The following is a 22,882-nucleotide window of genomic DNA, read 5'->3' as shown; positions in this document are numbered from 1 at the left end:
CCAATGATCATTGTTGCAACACGAAAAGTTTCATCTTCTTAATTAATTACTTAATAAGAGGATAATGAGATGCTTTATAGAAGAATAATTAGGTTATTACCAAGATAAGGATGTGATGTAAGTGAACGAAAAAAAATTAAGCTATGTCCATCTAGTATATGCTAAAAAGGAGGATTATTATTTTGTCTATTATATAGATATAGATGTAAATTATGTAAGGTTTCTATCATCCCCATATAGTAGAGTGAGAGATATGACTTTATGAGTGAGAATTTACAAGAAAAATAATTAGTAATAGATGGTTTACTATGTATTTAAGTTAATCTCTTTTTACTTATCATTCTTAATCCGACGGGATAACTCATATATAAATATCTCAATATACTTTCTCATAATTCATATTTTACTTTTTTGCAAGAAAAATTAGGAGGATGTAGTTAGGGATATAATGACCACATCTTTTTTTTATAATAATGGGGGAGGGGCTTTAGCCCCTAATGAATTCATTTTTTTAATTATTTTCTACTATAAAGTTCTAAAATTTATTCATATTCTATACACATTATTATATAAAAGCCCCTATTAATAATCTAAGTTACCTACAAATTTATTTTTAAGATAAAATTTGAGAATTTAGCCCCTACTCCCGTTCATTTCTGCGTAGGGATATAATGACCACATCTTTTTTTTATAATAATATTGATAGATGATAATTCTTTGAACTCTTATCAGCAATTAGCATGAGATAAGATAAATAAAAAAAGACTATTTACTAGACGATAAGAGCCTTTACATTAATGTAGAATAATTAATCCACACAATTAATGATTAATTACTATATTTGAACTTTAGTTAACTTCTATATATGGATTAGTTAGTTAGTTAGTACTAGACAAAACAGCCACTTTCAGGCTGGAATCTAACTGTGACACCTACTTCTACAATATTGGTCGTTTGTTTGTATATTAGTAACCAATAATCTTAAAGAGATTTTGAATTAATTTGAATAAAGTCATATATCATTGTGCAAGGATCTAATTATGGTTGACCTTTGATAAATTGATATATATAGTCATTTGACACACTGTTTGCAAGCCTCATTGAACAAGTTGAATTGAACCAAATTGTGAAAGTTTGAGACTCATTTTCTACAAAGGCACCAAATTCATTATTTATTCAAGATTAGTTCTAGTTTGTGGCTCAAACATTTGAGCTTTTTAAAAAAAAAAAAAAATGACTTCCATTTTTTTAAACAACTCGAATTTTGTATAAAGTTTCAATTTTGGTCCGGAGTTTAATGTCGAAAAGCTAATCAACTCTCCATAATTATGCAGATAGTTGATTAGCTTTTGGACGACGGACACTCACAGTTTTTTTCGATATTTTCTTATTTCTTGAATCAATGAATTGAACAACAGATATTTCATATGATCTCTACATTATTAATACATGAAAAATTGACATGGGATGTTGAATGAAATTCCAACAAATTGACTCAACTTTCTAGCAAAGTTAGTACTACTATATTTTTAAAAACTTATCATAGATCATATACTATAGCTGACTCATTTGTTATGCATCAACTATTTTACTAATACACTAATCCTATCAATTAGATTGAACAAAATAGTAAAATATAATAAAATATTATAGTTGATAATCATTCAACATTTATTGGATTACATTGTAGATAAAAAGCCCCAATTGTACCTTAAATTAAACATATTCCACGCTGTCCATTCCTTATCATTGCCAACTTTCTTTCTCGAAAAGTGATCTAATTGTGATTCTATCGCCAACCAAATTATTCTTAATTACAACTTGACAACAAAAAAAGGTGTTGTGTTTAATGTTTGTATCATCCAACAACGACCTTCTTTATGTTTTTGTGTTCAGATTCCCATATCTTTTGAGAGCTTTGATTTGAACTCTTAGTTTAATTAAAATATTCCATATAGTTTAATCTATGAAATCTCATTAAATCTTGGAATCAAGAATGCTACCTACTTGAGAAATATGAGATATATACACACATCCCTACACAAAAAATGGTAGAGTAATAGAGAGTGATTAGCAGCACTTTTATGTGATAAAATTAGATTAAAAGTTATAATACTAATAATTACACTTATTAATTAAGTAATACAACATCAACACAATGTCAATAATACAAATGGTAAAATTTCAAGATTTTGATGTTAACACAATGTCAATACAATTTCAACACAATTTCAATACGATTTCAACACAATTTCAAAGCAGCATCAATAGTTGACATTGTGTTAATATTTTTTTTCTATTATTTTATCATTTATTAATATTTTCTAACGGTTAGATCATAGTTTGAAGTCCGTATAATATTTACGGTTTGCATTTGATCACAATCCTATTAATTAAATTGTAGTTATTGATAAATAGGAAAACGATATTATACATACTTTATACGAGAGTCACTATGGCAGTAACTCTGCTTTAATGTATGTTTAGTTTAGCTATATGTTTTGTTTTATACTAGTATATTTGATTTAGTTGATCTAATACATTAAAAATTGCTATTGCCATTTTTAATACTACAATTTTCATAAAATCAAAGCTTGATTCAATATTTTATTCATTTAATTAAAGCTATAGAGAAAACAAACAAATTAATAGTAATGAACAATTATAAAAATACTATGCTCTCTTTGTAGAAAAAATTCTAATACATTTTTTTCTTAAATTGATTCATACAGTAAGATATAGGATATTATAATTCTATCAAACTACATACTATATATTTTTATAATGGCATGAAAATTATAAAAATATTAATAAAATTAAATTAGAGAAAAGAATTTGCATGGCTATTGGCTTAAGTTATACTAACATGCAAATGAAGAAAATATGAACACACGTGGCGCAGTGAACTTCTCCTTCTCCTCTCTTCCTTAAATTCTCCGAACCCAACTCCACTCCCCATACAAATTCAGCTCTAACTGCAACAAGGAAACCTTGATCCGCAATCGGAAAACACAGATTTATCAACACATTACAAGAATTTGATCTTTTTTCCCCAAATTTTACAAGGTAAGGTGTAATTCCTCATGCATAATTAACACTTTCCACACAATTGCACACATCTTGTTTGTCGAAATGCCGTAACCCTTTTGCGTGTATTCACGGATTGATTTGATAAATGATCGTGTTTTTCTGGTTGATTTTCGGGCAATGATGTCGGATGCATTGATTGGGTTGAATTTAGAGGAAAAAAACAGAGTTTAAAGTTGATTTAGTTCAGGCAGAGTTATAATCTTTAGTTAGTTTATGTTAGCATAAATATTAGGCATTTCTAGTGAGGATTTTACTTGAGAAATAAATCTTGGCTGATTGTAAATAGGAGTCAAGATCAATGTGGATGATCAATGTAGCATATTGAGGACATTTTTGTTTTTGGTATGAATATATGTAGTTGTGAGTATGTTGTTTAGGATTGTATCCTTGTTAGTATGCCTTGAATCGTATAGTTTGCGCTAGCCGAACGGGAATCTGCCCCGGCACGACGCTATGATATGTTTGTTTTAGTTCTTAATTTTGTATTGGGCCTAGCTCGTCATCAGTATGCCTATTCACTGTAATCTGAAAACAATTTGAATAATATTTGTTTTCCGTTTCCATGAGTGGACGTAGCAAACGCAATGTTGGTGAACCACGTAAATTCTGTGTCTCTTTACGTTTATGTTTGTCACAATTGCTCTATTCTGCCACAATAATACTTAGTCAGGATTTTCTCTAGGCTTCGTCCCTTTGTAATGCTTCATCTATTGTTTACAGAATCAGATTGGTGAAGTCCAGAGCAAAAGAGTCTACCTTCCTTGAGTTTTCACCATGACATCGCCGACGCATCAACACACTCGATCCACGTCGTCTCACCTGAGTATGAAGAGACCTCAGAACAGGGCAGCTGCTCAAAGGCTTGCAGAGGTGATGGCTCACCAGCCAGCCGACGACGAAGAGGAGGAGGATGATCTATACGATCTCAGCTCGGGCGGTCCATCAGCTGGTATAGGACTTGCGGGGAGAAGGCAAGCTCGAAGCAGTTCTCTAATGGTAAGAAATCTTGCGTAGTTACCAATTCGTTGTAATTTTATTAGCTTGTGTAATGCCTGAACTTCTTTTTACTTTCTAGTCAGTTCGTAACTCAGTCGATCAGCCTTCATCAGCTCGTTACCGACCAGCTCAGCCCAAGCCCGTTGAACCATCTTCTGTCTCACCAGAACCGCACCAGCAGCCTTCGTCAGCTCGTTATCGAAAGCTCGTTCCAAGACTCTTGAAAAGTCTTCAAATACGGAACATCAGCAGCCTTTATCAAGCTCGTCATGCTCCTTCCAAGCCCGTTGAACCATCGACTGAACAGCAGCAGCCTTCATCAGCTCGTCATCGGCCATCAAAGACTGTTGAGCCGTCTCCATCTCTTAACTACTCTATCCACGGCCGTTCCTCTAATCAAATGAGCTCTTGGAGGAACCACCACAGCCATCGTCTGCTCGAGTAGTTGGCCGGCCAAATTTACGGGTGAAGACAGTTCCCATGGTGCCATCGAGTGTGTCTCTGTCACTTAAACGAGTTTCATCGGTACATCCAGCAGATTCTCAAAATGATAAAGTTAAGGATAAAAGGTAGATATCTACTTTAACTTCCATTGGTTTTTTTCAATTCAATTTTTTTGCTGCAGTTAAATTTTTGATCTCACTCTTATCATTCACAGGTTATCTCTGGATTTTGGAACTTTCAAATTAAAAGAACAAGGCGGTCGGTCTTCTTCTGCTCTACAAGACGAGGTACAATATATCGTGCACGATCTTGATATGATCCCACATTGGTTCTATGAAAGTGTGAATATTATGTTAGGGCTCTGTAACTTATAAGCTTAAAATTTGGTATGGTGGATTCGGACGGCCTACGGTTACTTTCACTCACCGATTGTTAAAGCATACTATAAGCTAGGAGTTACTCAACTGGAAATGTAGGCTGTCCGGATCCACGTTCATGCACCAAATTGAAACCATGGTCAAAAGTTAAGAATTGACTCCAACTTATGTGCATTTCTATGCTTTCACGTGGAACCGGTGTGAAAATTTCCTTTCTAGTAATGCTAGAAACGTCTATTTCATTCCATTTTATCACTTGAGAGGATGCTTTGATTTGCAGCTTGACATTAGCTTCAAGAAGAAAATGAGAATTTCATTGGAAAAGGTGAACCTTCTAGGCTCCTTTTTATATTTACAGCTTTTTTACTTATAATTACCTATTGGTTAGCATGCTTGGCGTGGCCATCTGTTTCAGCTCAGGATAGCAGAAGAACGGTATGATGAAGCAGAAGCAAGAACTAGGCAGCTGGAAAAACAGGTGAGTGATGCTTTGTATCTGTTATAACCTGGATGAAAACTTTCAAAAAGAATTTCTCTTATGAAGTTTACTATAATGTGACTTGACAAAATTTATTTTCTGGTTATTTTCATTACTCGTGTGCATTTTCTACACTTAAAATGTGGCTTTAATGGACTATTTTGATATGTATTCTTTCAGATTGAGTCTTTAGGAGACGGTGTATCTTTAGAAGCTCGGCTGTTAAGCAGGTGGGTTATGATTTTTCAAACTCTTTTGCTAAACATCGTGATTTCTGTGTGTAAACGTCTCCTTGCTACGCTCACTCTTCAGGAAGGAAGCTGAAATTCAGAAACGAGAGGTATGTGGATTGTTTACTAGTGACTCTGGTTTTCCAATCCATATTTATCGGTAGCGACATTAAAAATAGTACGAATAACTTGCGACATCTCATCAGTAACTTGTGTAGCTCGTTAGTCTTTCGACAGTTTGAAAAATTAGTGTGCAAGTTGAACAATGTTTTCTCCTTCCAGGTTGCTCTTAAAGTTGCAGCAGATACTTACGGTGGAGGCAATGAGGAGCTGGCAGTCCTCCGAATGGAGATTGAGGTATTTGGGAGTATTAGACATCACCCTTGCCCTTGTTCGGTTTCTGAACAACGTATATTTTGCTAAGTTCTATTAATTTGAAGTGAGGATTTATGTGCTTTGTCTTTAAGGCCTCAAGGGATGAAGCTAACTCTGTTCAGGATCAACTCCACGAAGCCGAGCAAGAAGTTAAATCACTTAGGATAACTACACAGAGAATGATACTGACTCACGAGGAGATGGTATCTACCGGTTAAACCAGACCTTGGCTCGTTACAGTCATTCTTTGCTTGTCCTTACTTATTTGATTGACAGTCTAATACTTTAGGAAGAGGTCGTTCTCAAGAGGTGTTGGCTTGCTCGATGCTGGAGCTTATGCATTCGTCATGGTAATTTTGCTATTCCGTCTTTCATCCATTCTTTGAATCTTTCCTTTCTCCAACTGAATGTCAGTTTGAACTAAAATATCGAAAGAGGTGAAAACCTACAATAGAAGGTGACTAATTTTTGTGGACGACCCAAAATGGAAAAACATGACTATTGGTTCATGACAAGAGTATTACTTATAGGTATATTTTCATTCATTTTATGCAGGGGTCCATGCTGAGATAGCTGAAGCAAGACATGAATATTGGTCACGCTTTGCTTCACGCCCAGTCGAAGTTATATTGGCAGCCGGGCACAAGGCCAAAGATGCACAATATTCCGGTAAAGCTCCCTTTCCGGTCAACCTTATTTTCATTCTTCGACTCAATTCTTTTCTTCTCAGAAGATTCAACATGTTTACAGTATTGAATCATGAATGGTGAAGTTTATTTGTTATATCGAACCAAGACTCCATTTTTTATCTCGTATTTTCTATGCAATCTATGATTTGGTTGGTGAAACTACACTCAAATTGATTAGTATTTCTCCTGTGTTATTGTCAGCTACCGATGGTTTAGAAGAAAGGAAGAGAGTTCTGAAGGAGAAGGAAGACCTTACAAACAGAGTCGACGTGGAAAGTATGCTTATGGTTGAAAAAGGTCTCAGGGAACTGAGCTCCCTCAAGGTTCAGCTCCCAATCTCACTAATTCTATCAGATAATTCTTCTGAATAATTCAAACTCGAACACGAAAATCGTTTGTTTGTCTTTCTTTGAAAGGTAGAGGAGGCAATAGCTGTGGCATCGGCCCAAAAGCGTCGCCCGTGTATTTTAAAATCTAATACAGGTATGTATGGATTCATCTCTCAGAGTCTTCTTTCGAAATGTGAGCAATACGATTTATAGAGCAACAAAATATCAAAAATATGTTTCTAATCGATCGAAGATGATAGCTTGAAGGAATTCTCTATAGGTTCTATTAGTTGCATCTCTGTATAACTTTACAACCTGAATTGCGTTCTTTGGTAACATCGTCTCAAATTCGATCTGCAGATGAAGGGAAGCTACCGGCTGAGTCCAACTATTCCGATACATTTGGTAGATTACTGTCTTCACCTATTCATTCTGTACAATGGAAAGTCTGATATCTGAATGTATTTACCGAGCATGCTTCTTTTCAGGATTGAGTCCGGATGAGTGCGAAGACGTGCTTCTTAAACAAGTAAGTCCGAATATCTCAGTGCTATGTATGTTTTCACTTGCCTTGATATGCTTTAGAAATCAAATTGATACCTCATAGATCAATGATCATATGGAATGGCTATTAGAGTCGAATATGCTCACATTTGTCGTGTTCAAGGCTTGGCTTTCGTACTTCTGGAGACGAGCAAAAACTCTAGGGCTCGAACCTGATATCGCTGATGATAGACTGCAATTCTGGATCAGCCAAGAGAACCGGCCGCCTAATTCACATGATGCCGTTGATGGTACTCATTCATAGTTTTAGTTCACATATTTTTTGTGACAAGTAAATATATGTGATCGTGTGACAGTCGAGTGCGGCCTTCTGGAGCTCCGGAAGCTGGGGATGGAGGCGAAGCTGTGGGAGGAGTCGCGGAGATTGATCGATCATAACCCCTCGCACAAAACGCTGCTGGAAACTGAGTACCAAATTTTGTCATAAGCTTTTTTCTTCTTCTTCTTCTACATTTCCCTTTATTTTTTCTTGCTACATTTTGGTGCGTTGCTTCTATCATTTTATGATCAATCTTGATTGGAAAGTGAGCTATTTCTTCGAATATTTTCCTTTTCCATATCGTTCTGGCATACTAGCTATTTAAGTCGATCTTTTACTTCACACTTTTTACGTAAGAGAATGCACACGTGAATCTGGAATTTAGAGATCACTCATGACCCCGTCACCTTTATGAAAATATCATGATGACATTTACTTGATTAAATTATTAATAATACCCATGAAACTTGAATAATACTCCCTCCGTCCCGCTCTAGGAGCCACGTTTGATCAATTTTGAGTAAAATTAAAACTTTAGGAGTCATAGATTTGAGATAAATTAATAAAAAAATACATATAAAGTGTTAAAAGTGGGATATCGGCAGTCCAATTCTATTAATAAAAAAGTGTTAAAAGTGAGTCCCAACATCCACTTGCAATATTTATGTATTGGACAATCAATTAAAAGTGGGTCACGACATACCACTTCTGATATTTGTTTGTCTGTACACTCAAACAAACTTTTAACTTAAAACATGTGTCAGACCTCGACCGGGACTCCTAAAATGTTACGGGCGTGCATATTAGCTTAAACTTGGACGAAAACCGTTACCAATTCTATTTATAGGAAGTTGATTGAGTATATATTCTTTTTCTCCTAATCAACAAATTATTATGTGGTTAGTGTGAATTGGTCCACAAATTGTAGTAGTTGTTATATTCAACTACAACTCTTTAACTTTTTATTCAGTCAAAATGGAAACAATAATAATGTTATTGGCGCAATCTTGTCATGTAACAACAATACACTTTTCCTATCATTGGAAAATAGTTGCAATCTAATTTGGTCTAATTTAATCTTCTTCTTGTCTTCTAGACTCTAGAAAATCATTTTCTAGATATGATTATTTTTTATTTCCTATCATTTTAAATCTTAGAAATGAATTAATAATTTTTTAAAGTATCATTTGGATGTGTAAAAGAATCATAAGAATGTAAAATGCATTTTGCATTCTTGTACAACGTTTCATATAAAACACTCAATATAAATAAAATACTGAAAAATTCGACGATATAATATGAATAAAAAAATATTACTTTTACCATACAAATTTTTGTGTGTCTATCAGTGGTTGCTTGTACAAATTTTTCAATAATTTTGTCTCTCTTCTAGAAGTTCTTTTTGAAGCCCGGTCATATGAATATTAAATAATTTGACTGTCATCTGAATATTATAAACAATGATACTTATTATATTATTTTATTATGTTACAAAATCAATGTAGTATATTAAGCAATTGTCAACATTATTTTGTTCACATTGATAGCAACATTTATCTCCAATTGTTAAATGTGATTTTAAGACATCACAATTCACAAGTCACTTTTAAGCTGAAATTTGCACACAATTTGACGGATTAAAAGTCAAATTGTCATAAAATATAGACTAAATTAGATTGTTGTCATTTTTCATATCTATGACTATAGATAAAAATTCGTTTTTTCAATTGGATGTGATTTTATAAGTTTGATAAGATAAAGAATTATTTGCGTTAATTTGTGTTGTGTTTGAATTTATTATTTGATTGATTGTTAAAAAAAATTGAAGGATTATGATTTTTTTTATTATGCATTAAAATATGATAAATAATCAATTTATATTTGGGGTGATAAAATGATCACAAATATTTAATATATTTGAACCATTTTATCAATCATAACTTTTTTGTACTATTAAACCAAAATTAATAAGCTAATATTGACTTAAACAAACACATCCTAAATTTTTCAATGATAATCTAATCAAATATTTAAAGACTGAAAATTAAGTCATTTGATTGGTGGTGTGAACATAGATTCTTATTTCTTATACGCCAATGGAAGTCCGAAGAGGGCAAGTAATTTCTCATATTATTCATATTCGTATATAATTATGTGAATCAATCAATTTGAATTATTTTCATTAATCGCTCGATATTGCATAAATTATATTTTACACTTCTTGTAAGAAAACCTTGCATTAATTAATTGTATTGTGAGTTATATATTGATATATCCTACTTTAGTATAATTTTAATTTGATTAATTTTGTGAAATAGATTGTGAGTCAAATAACGAAACCACTTCTACTCAATTTATAATTGTAGTGGGTTCAATGACAATATTAGTAAATAAGCGATAATATTGAAAATAATAATTAAGTGAGTTTGTGTATGAAATTATGTGCTTATTAAAATACAAGGGACCCTCAAAAAAGACAAATTGAATTAATAAATGGAGTGATATTTTGTTTTTTCCTTATGAGGGAAGTAACTTCTTTGTTTTATTCATTTAATTTATATGTGTTTGCTTAGATACTATTGGTTAATACTTATCACTTTAAGTTTAATCAGCATTGTTTGTGAGTAATCTGTCAATGGCATTGCCACACGTTACTAGTAAGTTATTGTATAATATAAAGCAGATTATCTTAATTACGAGCCTTTGAGTAATTAATTAATTGATTTGTCTTTTTAGGAAACAAATCGAGACTCGTCATCACATGATAACATATATAGTATGACAAGTAAAATAAAATAAGCAGCTAGTCAAGTCCAAAATTTGAGGAGATCATTCATAATATTTTAGTTGAAATAAAGAATTCGTGGACAACAATCATCATCCATGAATATTTTATTTTATTATGATTTTATATATTAATCTTAAAATAAAAAAGGAATACCAAAGAAAGATAAATTAAGTGGATAAAGGATTAAAAGTTTCATCATAACATTCCAAAATTTAAAATTTAGGTAGTTAAGTGTACTAATTAAAAAAAATTAAGTATAACATAAATTATTAAAATAATCTTAGACATATTAATGTTGGCCGACAAAATGAAAATGTTATATGTGGATTTTCATATAGTTAACATTTAATTATATGAATTGTAATTAAGAATTGGTTCGTTCTCTCGGTTCGTGTTATCCGCTAACACATAATATTTTAATATTATTATTCTTATTTTTATAATCAGCAATTGGATGTTTTTGGATATTTTTAATAGGTTTAACCGTTATCAGGTCGTGTTGTTATCGAGTCGCTATCGTGTCATCTCCGTATCGTGTTGTTATCGTATCGTGTTGATCCGGCGGGTTCGTATCATTAATGGATTCGTGTCATGTTGACCCAAAATGGTTCGTGTTGTTAATGAGTTCGTTCGTGTTCGGTTGGGGGTATCGGGTCGTGTTCGTGTTTGAGGTTTTCTTAACGGGTCGTTTCGGTTTGTTGTTATCGTATTCGTGTCGTTACGTGTCGTCATCGATAACGACCCACACGATTTGCCACCCTAATTTCTACCCTTATTTTCACATCTAAATCGAGTCAAATTAACACAAATCACACTATTGTATGTCAAACAATTAGTTACAAGTTTTGTTACAATTAAAGTTACCTAGTGTACTTTATTAAAATTCTGAAAACTAAAAACGAAATGTCAATATTACAAATTAATGCTTCTTCAATGGATGAATTTTGAGACCATGAATTATGAAACCATTTAATGAATTACCAAATTTTGAAACACGCTCAAGGCCTTAATTCCCTACTCTCCTACTTATGAATGTGGGAGGGAAACCCTTTTAATAACGTAATAACCCGAATTACATAATTATTGTAGATATTTATTAATGCTCTTTGACTATTTACTTGGTCATTACACAAAAATGAAATACCTACCTTTTTCAATACAATCCTAATATTCCATGTCCCGCCGATTGTATTTACAATCCAATTTGTATTTATAATCCTAATATTCCATGTTCCTAATATTCTATGTTCGACTTCCGACACGTCGACTAGATGCATCGAACGACGATATTTTAAAGATGTGGTTTTCGACTAGGTGTAATTTTCATAATTCATATCATACTTAATTTTCCATAAATCTGAAATTACCCAAAAAATGAAATACGACCCTTTTTCGATTAGGTGTATTTTTTTTGTTCGACAATTGTATTTACAATCCAATTTGTATTTATAGTCCTAATATTCCATGTTCCTAATATTCTATGTTGACGTGATGACTAGATCCATCGAACGACGATATTTTAAAGATGTGATTTCGACTAGCTGTATTTTTCATAATTCATATCATACTTTATTTTCCATGAACTGGTAGATTACCCAAAAAATGAAATACGACCTTTTTCGATTAGGTGTATTTTTATGTTCCGACGATTGTATTTACAATCCAATTTGTATTTATAATCCTAATATTCCATGTTCCTAATATTCTATGTTCCGACGTATCGACTAGATCCACCGAACGACGATATTTTAAAGATGTGGTTTCGATTGGGTGTATTTTTCAGAATTCACATCATACTTAATTTCCCATATATATAAGATAATGGGCAATTTAAAACAATATAGATAAAACTACTAATCAATTGTTTCTAAAATGGTCAAATTAACCAGTGAATTGATCAAGCTTTGTTGGAAGTTGGAAGTTTTAATGTGGTGTGGACACCAAGCTGAGAAGGTACGGATTAATGGATTAAGACAAAAATCAACTTGCAATCCGGTCAGCACATTTTTTATTGACGTGTCACTGCCCTTTTGCGGCTTCAATTCCACCACGACATACACTCCTATTTTTTATTATTGTTACAATAATCTTACTCTCGTCCTCGATTAAAAGTCACACTTAGGACGTAGTTTGAAGAAATGTAAAGAGAAAAGTTATTGAAAATGTTAGTCAAGTGTGAGATGAATTGAGTCGTGGAATGTGGGACCTACTTACTATTTATGAAAAAAAAGTGTGACTCTTAATTCGGGCGTCAGAAATGGAAAAGTGTGACTTTCTATCGATGAGGAGGGAGTAATATAATGGTCACGTAAAATCAGCAAAAGAAAAATACTCAGATTAATATAATTTCCCTTTATATTTTATTCTTTAATATCTAATTATCTTTCACCTTTTTAGACAAATTTAACTATTTTTGCAAAATTATGCCAAACACTACTAGTAGTACAAAACAAATGAACACATTATCGTACAAATTGAAATATATATAGTCAAGAGCAGATCCAAGACCGACTCTACTGACAGCCCATGAAGGCCAAGAAATTCCACTAAAAAAATTGTTGTAGATCCTACATTGCGACAGCTCCACTGTAATCCTAGATATTGGGGTTAACTTTCATTCTTCGTCCTTCATACTCGGCAGCAGACGACCGTCTGACCTGTCTTTACTCTTGCAACATCGACGACAACTTTCTTCATATGTGTTTGATCAAAACAATTTAATTTATTAGATACGTCATCAGATCTAAGTCATCGAGTTTTATGACTGAGCAATCCTTGAAACTCCCTTATAAATGGGGTGAATAAGTTATCTTGTTATAGAGATTTTATAAGCTTTTGGAGTGGAGTCATATGTATATGCCTCAAAAGTTTATAAATTGTGAAAAGAATTGGATTTCGACTTGACTTTAAGACATTGTGTCCTTTATGATTAAATCTTGGGTTTGGTTATTTCTTTGTGTTGCTATATATGTCAACATTATGACAGTATCTTCTTATAGCTACGTGGCTCCACCTACATTTTATTGTGGGTGCAAGTCTAAACCACACACAAGTTAGGCTGATATATTGACCAATGTTTAGTTTAATTAGGTAGATTATAAGACTTTGAAATAATTTGGGATCTTGAAATTTTTATCTAGGATCAATTATTAAAATTGCAACTAGTGTATGACAATCAAGAACAAATATAGAGGCTTCTTGCACAAATATAAGAGTGTCATATGAACTACATATTTCTTTTTACTATATAGTGGTACTTATTAAAGTGACAACGCAAATTATAGAGTACTCCTCCATTTTATGTTAATAAAGTCATTTTTCATCGGAATGTTTCAAGATAATTGTATTTATTTTTGGCAAAAGTCTTTTTCATCTCTCTTACTTTATTCACCATCCATTTAACAAACTATTCTTAAATTTCGTGCGAAAAAAATGTCTCTATTAAGAAGGAAGAAGAGTACAAATTTTATAGTACAATAATTTAAATCAAAGTGGAGACAATAAATCGAAATTATTCTAAAATAAAAGTGTTAAACTATAAATCTGTCTCGATTGACTTGGTGATGATCTAGCTCATCTATATAAGTATGGATAATCCTCTCCTTCTAAAACTTTTTAATGGGTGAATGACCAAATTCTAATAAAAAGTCGAGACTATAAACCGAAAAGGCGAAAACAATTCTCAAATGACACTGTAATCAAACTTTAAGTATCAAGCGGTGAGTGACCAATTTCGATAAAAAGCGAGATTATAAACCGAAAAGGTGAAAACAATTCTCAAATGACACCTTCAAAATGTGAGTGCCAATTTCTAATAAAACGTCGAGACGTAAACCGAATTTGGTGAATCAATTTCATAAAAAGTCGAGATTATAAACCGAAAAGCGAAAACAATTCTCAAATGATACACGTAATCAAACTTTTAAAAATGATGTAAACTTCCAGCTAGGTAAGTCACTCATCAATTATTGAATATATATTTTTCCCAATCGCGTGGTTTGACTTAATCCTGCATGAAACGACGGTCAACTTATTTCATCTCTCAAGACTCAAATCCGTACACACGCCCACCCGTATAAATACTCCTCCTCCCTCAATCAAATCCCCAAATCAAACAAAACACACACGAAAACACACGCAGCGAATTAGGGGAAATCGAATCGGAATGGCAATGCGCGGCGGCGGCGAGAGGAGCGGAGTGAGGGTGGTGATAATCAACACCGAGTACGTGGAGACGGACGCGGTGAGCTTCAAATCGGTGGTGCAGAGGCTCACCGGGAAGGACGCGGCGGCGGCGGCGGAGCCTCGGCCGGGAATTGGAAAGGAGGCCGGGTTCTGGAAGGCGCCGGGGCTGGAGAAGATGGTGTCGTTCAAGGATTTCGATCGGATGCTCAAGGAATTGCCGCCGCTCGATGAGTTATACAGGCTTTACGCCGATAATTAGGCTTCCGATTTGGGGGATTTGGGTTTTGGTTTCTCACGATTCCATTTTTATCGTATATATGAATAATTATTTATTTATTTTGTAATTTTAAATAATGGCAAAAGTTATAAGATTTAGATTTTATTGAAATTATTTATTACTAGTATTTTATAGGAGTATAAAATTGTACTAATAATCAGGATAATGTCGAAGAATTAAACAACATCATCTATTCATAAAGAAATTAATATTCGAATAATTTCGAAACTCGCTCCGTCTCCTATTAGGAGTAACACTTTGACCGGGTACGGGTTTTTAGAAATGTAAATAAAAGTTGGTTGAAAAAGTTAGTGAAATGTGTGACCCATTTTTTTATAGAGTGAACTAAAAAAAACACCCTTATGTATTGTCATTCGAACGTTGGAGGTACCCATATTTCAAAAAATGCATCAGCAATGAGACATACTTACCATTTATAGTAAAAATGAAGTGCTACTCTTAATTGGGGACGAATCAAAATGAAAATTAGTAACTCTTATTCAGGAACGGAGGGAGCATATCGCAACTTCATGATTCTTTGAATTATTCATGCTCATGTAATTTCTTGGATCATTTCTTTGATCATTTGTTTATTAACTTAAAATATGTTGAAAATATCATTATGATAAGTGTCCAAAAAGGGTCATTTGTTTATTAACTTAAAATTATAATTATTGTATACCCCAGTGAGTGAAAAATCTGCCCAAGTTGCATTCTATTAATTTATGGAATTTAAAAGTTAGTAGATCAGATCATGAATTAGTGCAGTTCTAATATATTTATAATTAATAAGTACTACTAGTAGTAGTATTATTTACCCAATCAGATCAGAGTTGGTGAAGTTTTAAGCAATTAATCTACATAAATAATATGTGGATAATTTATTTTATGGTTGAGAATCTAGTTGATTAGAAGTTAGAACAAATATTTAATATTTTGATTGTTGGTATTAAGTTGTTGAACGCATATCTATATGTCTAATAGGAGTATAATCTAATTCTGGTGTAAAATCGTTGATCCACCGTTGGTAGATTTCTAACTTATAATTGGTTAACCTATTGTTTAATCGTTTAAAAAAAAACTAATTAGGATAACCAACCTTAACAAAAATTGTTGGTTTCATAATTTTGAGAATAATTTAATACTAATGTAAATTATAGGTTAGCCGAGCTACAACCATTTATTTATATCGAGAGGGTAATTTTGTGTTGAATGAGTGATCCATTTAAATCTTCATTTTGAAATTTGATATCAAACTTTTTATTACTATTGTTTTCGATATGCAATTTCTACACAACTATAGTAACCACATTAAAGCGTTTACAATAATTGTCTAGTGGTGGTTGAGAAAAAAAAGATTCATAAGTCTACATCATGAAAAGGCATATTAAAATATTTTTTAAATGCTAACTAATTAACTCTATAATTGACTTGCACTATAGTACATAGGATTTCCCAACACATTTTTTTGTGACACTGGAGTAACGAATTTCGAACAATTTTATTTAAAGATTGATTATAGTTTGGATATGGTTTTATAATTTGGTTCTGTTGTATTGTTGTCATTTTCTCGTGATTGTTTGTTGACGATCTGAGAGGTATTTTTGTTCTCACTTATTTTTTTCTTATTTTGTGTGCATGTAGAATAATTTTTTGCAAATTTGTTAGTTCCTCAAACTTTCCGAAGACATATTAGCAACTAGGGATGTGATCAGGTCCATAAGTAAAATTCTATCAAAAAGCAAAGCAAATCTCAACCATTGGATCCTGTGATGTAACCGTTAGATTAATGTCATGTGTCATCTAATAATGTAGATTGTGTAGTCAAATAATGTAGCTCGGCTAATACTGTAACGTGCTTTAGTCTAATAATGTAGATTGCGCAGTCTAATAATGTAGCACAGTTAATAATGTAACGCTTTTAGTGTAATAATGTAACTCGGATATTAAGATCACAACCATCCATTCTAAGAATCCAAGGACTGAGATTTGTTTTGATTTTGGACAAAATTTGCCTTATGTACCATAGTGGGCCCCTTAGCAACCAAATTAATATATAATCATAATATGATTAATATCCAAAATCCAAATAATGACACAAGATAGATGAAATTTATTTGCTGAATTGGGTGAAGGAAACAAAGCAAGTACTACCACTGAACTTAGGTTTATAAGGAAACTTCCTAAATTTTTTTGTCTCAATAATCGCCGAACCACCACACCATAAAAAATACTACCAATTGTACAATATTGCCATATGACCCCAAAAGATAAATCGAGTTTAATTAGGGACAAATAATTGAACCAAATCAAATTGAAATAGTATTAAATTAAGTTCGAATTTTTAGATTGGATTGGATTGGATTTTCATTTTCAAAATTCAAATTTATAGTCTGATTCAACTGATTTTTTGAAACCAAAATCAAGTAGTATTAGTATTTTACCATACATGAAAACTACCTAAACAAATAATTTGACATTCATACCACGATAAAGTTGAAACATATATAATGAAGTGAACTCAAATTTTGAAACCATTGAAACTAATGATAACTAGTACTCCACACTAGTTATAATTGGAACCCTAAGCTATATATGTCATTATTACATTCCATTGTCTTAGGAATATGATTATATACTACTTATTTTCATACACAATAGTAAAACTATTGCAATGATAAGACAAAAAGTGAAATTAAAAGAAGAAAAAGGGCCAAAAAAGCAATACATTATTGCACAAACTACAAACCAAAAAATTGATAATGATAGTGTAGGGGCATTTGTATACACGCATGATAAGCTTGCGCGTACAACTCTTTCATTTTTATCTTATTCTTTTTTTATATTTACATGAGCATTAAAGGACCTCAAATTAATGAGTTGCATATGAATTAGACTTATGTACTCTATTCAATATTCATGTGTACAATCGGTATTTTATACTATGTCCGAAACACTCGCAACAACCGGACCACAAATTATTATTATTTTTATATATATTTTAAAATTATAATAATATTTATTTATAAAACAAAAAGTGATAAATAAAAGGCATACTTAAAATTTTAAATATACATATTTTAAATAAAATATTAAAAAAATAAATGAAGAATTAAGTGAAAAAGGTAAAGACAACAATGAAAATTTTTCAGTGAAAATTTGAATCACAAAATTGACACATGGATCAATGTGAGTGGCTAGTTTTACTCGGCCTGGATCACACTATAGTCTGCATAAATCGCTCATGCCCCGATCCACGGCTCGCGTTCCAATCCCTCACAACACATGTGTCAAGGCCACGTATCAAGTCCAGCCCAAAATCGACACATATCACTACAAAAACTAATCTTTTTAGAACACAAAAATTGAGACGCAATTACTATCGTTTGATTTTTTTTAAATAATCATAATATAGGACGCAAAAGAAAATGTTCCTAAGTTGATTAAACTTTTGCTTTATTTAGGACGATTGTATCTATGTCCCATAATTTTAGTTGGGACACCAACAATAAGTGTACTTAAAGCGTTACTCATATAGTTAGATACACAAATTAGTGTTCTTAATAACATTAAAAAAATGTCCTCAGCCGCTTTTTTTTATTGTAGTGCATGGATCAATGTGAGTGGCTAGTTTCACTCGGTCTGGATCACACTATAGTCTGCATAAATGGCCCATACCCCGGTCCACGGCTCGCCTTGCTATCCCCCCCGCAGCGCATATGCCAAGACCCATGTATTGAACATGTCCTAATGCCTAATGATTTATGTTTATGATTTAAATCCAGACTTATTGATTCAACAAGAAGTGTGATAAGAGGTGAACTCATCTTCATTCTTCATATAAAAAATAACACAAATAAAAATATAGTAAAAAATTAAAAAGAATAAAAGAAGAAAAGAATAAAAAGGAAGATATATATTCCTCAACTTTATTATTTATTCTCAAGTCCTCGATTCTTTCCGGCTATTCCACTCCACCCCTTTGCTTCTGTCCATTGCACTCCCACTCATTAATTAGAATCCTAATCCCCATGATTACGAAATTAATTTCTTCGCCAATTAGGGAAATTAATCGGCTAAAAATCGAAACTTTCGAATGTTTTTTCAAGGAACATTATTAGTTTCAAATTTTCTGATAATGAGATGACGAATTAAATTCAAAAATATATATGTCGACGTCTCTGCAGTGTTCTTCTCTCTCCAATTTTGTTTAATTAATGGCATAAACACCGAATCTAGTAGATATATACACACACAAGGCACGTATATGTATCGATTCACACACGCAAAACAACACAGATATCAACAGAGAAAGAAAGTTCTGATCTTGTTCCATCTTCTCTCTCTTTCTCTCCGTTTGGAGTTGCACACACATGTATATGTATGAAGGCACATAGTTTACCTGTGTATAGTTGAGAATTGATTATCAAGATTCAATTCTTTCGAAAAATTGGTGTTTATCTTGAGTGGAATTGGGGGTTTATGTTGGGATGCAGTGAGAATTTAGGTGGGATTGAGGTATTTGGGGGTTAATTGAGAGGGATTGGTGATGGGGAATAAATTGGGGAGGAGGAGGCAGGTGGTGGATGAGAAGTACACTAGGCCTCAGGGGTTGTACCAGCACAGAGATGTGGATCATAAGAAGCTTCGGAAGCTGATTCTTGACTCCAAGCTGGCGCCTTGCTACCCTGGTGATGATGATTCTGCCTGTGACCTTGAGGAGTGCCCCATTTGCTTCTTGGTTTGTGTTCTTCTTTTCATTTGAGGAGATGTTGTTTAATTTTATTTGTTCTCTGAAATGAAAATGTGGTGGGATTGTGTTGGGATAAAATTGGGGGGAATTGACTCTTTTGGAAGAAGTTAAGAATGTGTGATGGTATGGGAATTGGAGAAAGGTTTTGTTACAAGAATTGTTGATAAGGAACTTGAATTTGATTGTTGTAATTAGTGTATGGTTAGGTAATAGCTTGGAATGATAAGTGGATTGTGTTTCGATAGTTGCTTTCGTCTATGAATTTGGAGTCAGTGTGATACTTGTTTCGGTCTTGATGGCCGATGGTTTGTTGCCGCGTTTCTTGTATAATGCGAATAGGTTGTAATTGAAGTAGTCTACAAGAATTGTTAATGGGGAACTTGAATTTGGTTGTTGTATTTATTAGAGTTTGGTAATATCTTGAAACAATTAGTGGATTATGTTTCAACAATTGCGTTAATCTATAAATTTGGAGTTACGTGACACTTGTTTCAGTCTTGACGACCGATAGTTTGTTCTTGCGTTTATTGTATAATTCATAATAGGTTGTCTTTTTCTATGTGAGATGCCTGTCATTTAATGCATACCCTTCTTGGTTTGGGATGTAACGAACTAGTTTACATGAATTGTTAACGGGGAGCTTGAATTTGATTGTTATCCTTATTGTAGTTAGGTGATAGTTTGAAAAAATAAGTGGATTATGTTTCAATACTTGCTTTGATCTATAAATTTGGAATTTTGTGATAGCTGTTCACTGTTCAGCCTTGATGATTGATTGTTTGTAGTGTTTCTTGTATAATGTGTGATAGGTTGTCTTTTTTCTATGCGAGATGCCTGTTGTATAATGTATATCTTTCTTGGTGTTGGGTGTTTTCAGTACTATCCAAGTCTTAATCGGTCAAGATGCTGCACGAAAGGCATTTGTACAGGTATAGATTCTTGCTTGTTTCTTAGTTCAACTAAATGTTCTTCCTTTTTTTTCCTGTTAAGTGATGAATGTTCATTATTTTTTTCTTGTGTTATTTTATTTTGCTAAACTGCTCCCACTTTTAGAGTGTTTTTTGCAGATGAAGACCCCCAATTCGACGCGGCCTACACAGTATCCTTAATTTCATAGATTTGAGTTTGGTCAGAATTGTTTGTGTTTGTTCCCTTTGAAACAGAGAAAAGGAAAGGAGAGATTGTATGTCTATGAGTTAGATGTTACACATAACTGAGTCAAACCGCACGAAACACACAAACACACAGACAAACAAACACATATCATAACAGTATTTGCTCATGGAAAGTTGTGTTTGAAGTCGTTACATGTAAAGTTTTTCGGCTTGTGCTTGTCTTAACTGTTAAAGGTGTCCATTCTGCAAAACCTCAAATTATGCTGTGGAATACCGAGGTGTTAAGACGAAGGAGGAGAAAAGCATAGAACAACTTGTAAGAGTGGTTTGCTGTTGATCTGCAGTCTTAACTTGCTAGTTTCCTTGGTATTCTTGAACACACTCATCACTGAAATGTTCACTATAATTTGCACCTACAGGAAGAACAACGAGTCATTGAGGCCAAAATAAGGATGAGGCATCAAGAGCTTCAGGATGAAGAAAAGTTTATGAAACTAAGAGAAGTAAGCTCTTCTAGCAGTATGAGAGCACCAACTGAGGTTGAATATCACTCGACCCAAGGTAACTGATCTAAGCTGCTTGCAGCATATATTGATTTCTTATTCGTGTAATCATTGCGCTTTGCCTGTACACAGCGCCCACTTCTGTTTCTGCTATAGAATCTGAGGAAATTACTGCTTCACATGAGTCCAGTGAAACTTCAGCAATAAGACCACCACAACGCCAAAGGCAGACTAGGTATGGCATTTCTGCTTGATCTATTTAGAAGAACCCATTGCTATTTATAGTTATTCGCACATTTGGAATTTTCAGAAAGTGTCCTGATTATCATATGGTTTTTTCCAACCTGCAACTATGAAATTAGTGATTGCTACTTTGAGATTTAGTGGATGGTTGAACATGTGACAGAAATTTCTTGTGTTAATTTTCTTTTAAATCTGAATGCAGGGAGGATGAATTTGACCTAGATCTTGAGGATATCATACAGTTAATCTCATAATATTTGCTCTTGGGAACCAGATTATATAGGAAAATGGCAGGCATCAAGATCTATCTTACAGTGATGCAGTTCAGTCAGGAGAATACATTGTAGACAATCGCAGCTCATTAGCAGAAATAGTTCCTGCTGCAGCTGGATCATCGTCGTCCCCCTCTGGTGGTCTTGCTTGCGCTATCGCAGCCCTTGCTGAACGTCAGCAGGTCAGCGGAGGGACCCCTACCAGCTATGGCGGCGACATGTCTGGATATAACGTGTCTGGGAGCAGCAGGTATTCCAACGGTGAGGGGCAGGAATCTGAAAATTATTTTCCCGCAGAGAGTGGCACTATGGTATCACCCGACAGCCAGCTGGCAATGACCGGGGATGCTGGAGAATGGGCTGATCATCGATCTCAAATGGCTGAATTAGGAACTAGTTACGGAGGCTCTGATGAATTTGGCGATGTTGGCAGCCCCTCTGCCCCCAGGAAGACGAGAACCACAACAGCGCCAACCTGTCGCAGGATCAATAATCCCCGAGAGTTTCGAGGAGCAAATGATGTTAGCCATGGCTGTTTCACTGGCTGAGGCTCGAGCAAGGACTAGTACTCCGGGAGTAGCTTGGCACTAAGCTCGTGAGGTCAGTCTTAGTCGCTAGAATCATGAAACGAAACTGCTTTAGCAGATGGAATCTGTTTGCTGATTGCACTTTTGTCTTCTTGGCCGTGTGAATCACAGGTTATCGCTCATTGGGTGCGTCTCGTACCTAGAGAAATATCGTGGGAGCATCTCCGTGTTTGGCTGCACAGCCGAGGACTCAATAGGGAGAGTTTACTGCGTTGAACTGAACTTGAGGCCGTTGTTTTCGATTATCTGGCTGGAAACAGTGCCATCTCTTGGGAGATGGATGGATTGTACATATAGATTTACACACACAAGTATATCAGTGGTCTCT

General features: G+C 33.7%; 2 protein-coding genes and 1 pseudogene across 2 annotated transcripts; all 3 read left to right on the top strand.

Annotated features, from left to right (window-relative positions):
- Positions 1–3,915: 3,915 nt before the first annotated feature.
- Positions 3,916–8,121, top strand: LOC125207048 (coiled-coil domain-containing protein SCD2-like). The gene is made up of 18 exons (XM_048106255.1): positions 3,916–4,086; positions 4,166–4,432; positions 4,513–4,655; positions 4,745–4,829; positions 5,199–5,229; positions 5,321–5,385; positions 5,566–5,615; positions 5,698–5,725; positions 5,898–5,972; positions 6,083–6,193; positions 6,280–6,340; positions 6,546–6,659; positions 6,881–7,002; positions 7,096–7,162; positions 7,369–7,413; positions 7,497–7,537; positions 7,676–7,802; positions 7,869–8,121. The coding sequence occupies exons 1-18, from the start codon at positions 3,916–3,918 to the stop codon at positions 7,997–7,999; spliced, it is 1,734 nt and encodes a 577-aa protein (XP_047962212.1). The 3' UTR covers positions 8,000–8,121.
- A 6,663-nt stretch (positions 8,122–14,784) lies between these two features.
- LOC125207047 (VQ motif-containing protein 1-like) lies at positions 14,785–15,063 on the top strand. Its single transcript, XM_048106254.1, has one exon. It carries the CDS (start codon positions 14,785–14,787, stop codon positions 15,061–15,063), a length of 279 nt encoding a protein of 92 aa, XP_047962211.1.
- A 4,086-nt stretch (positions 15,064–19,149) lies between these two features.
- LOC125207046 lies at positions 19,150–22,680 on the top strand (annotated as a pseudogene).
- Positions 22,681–22,882: the final 202 nt, after the last annotated feature.

The sequence above is a fragment of the Salvia hispanica genome, chromosome 2 (genome assembly GCF_023119035.1).
Source record: "Salvia hispanica cultivar TCC Black 2014 chromosome 2, UniMelb_Shisp_WGS_1.0, whole genome shotgun sequence".
NCBI classification, from domain to species: Eukaryota; Viridiplantae; Streptophyta; class Magnoliopsida; order Lamiales; family Lamiaceae; genus Salvia; species Salvia hispanica.
The sequence above is the reverse complement of the archived record's forward strand: the minus strand, read 5'-3'. Positions and strand labels throughout refer to the sequence as shown.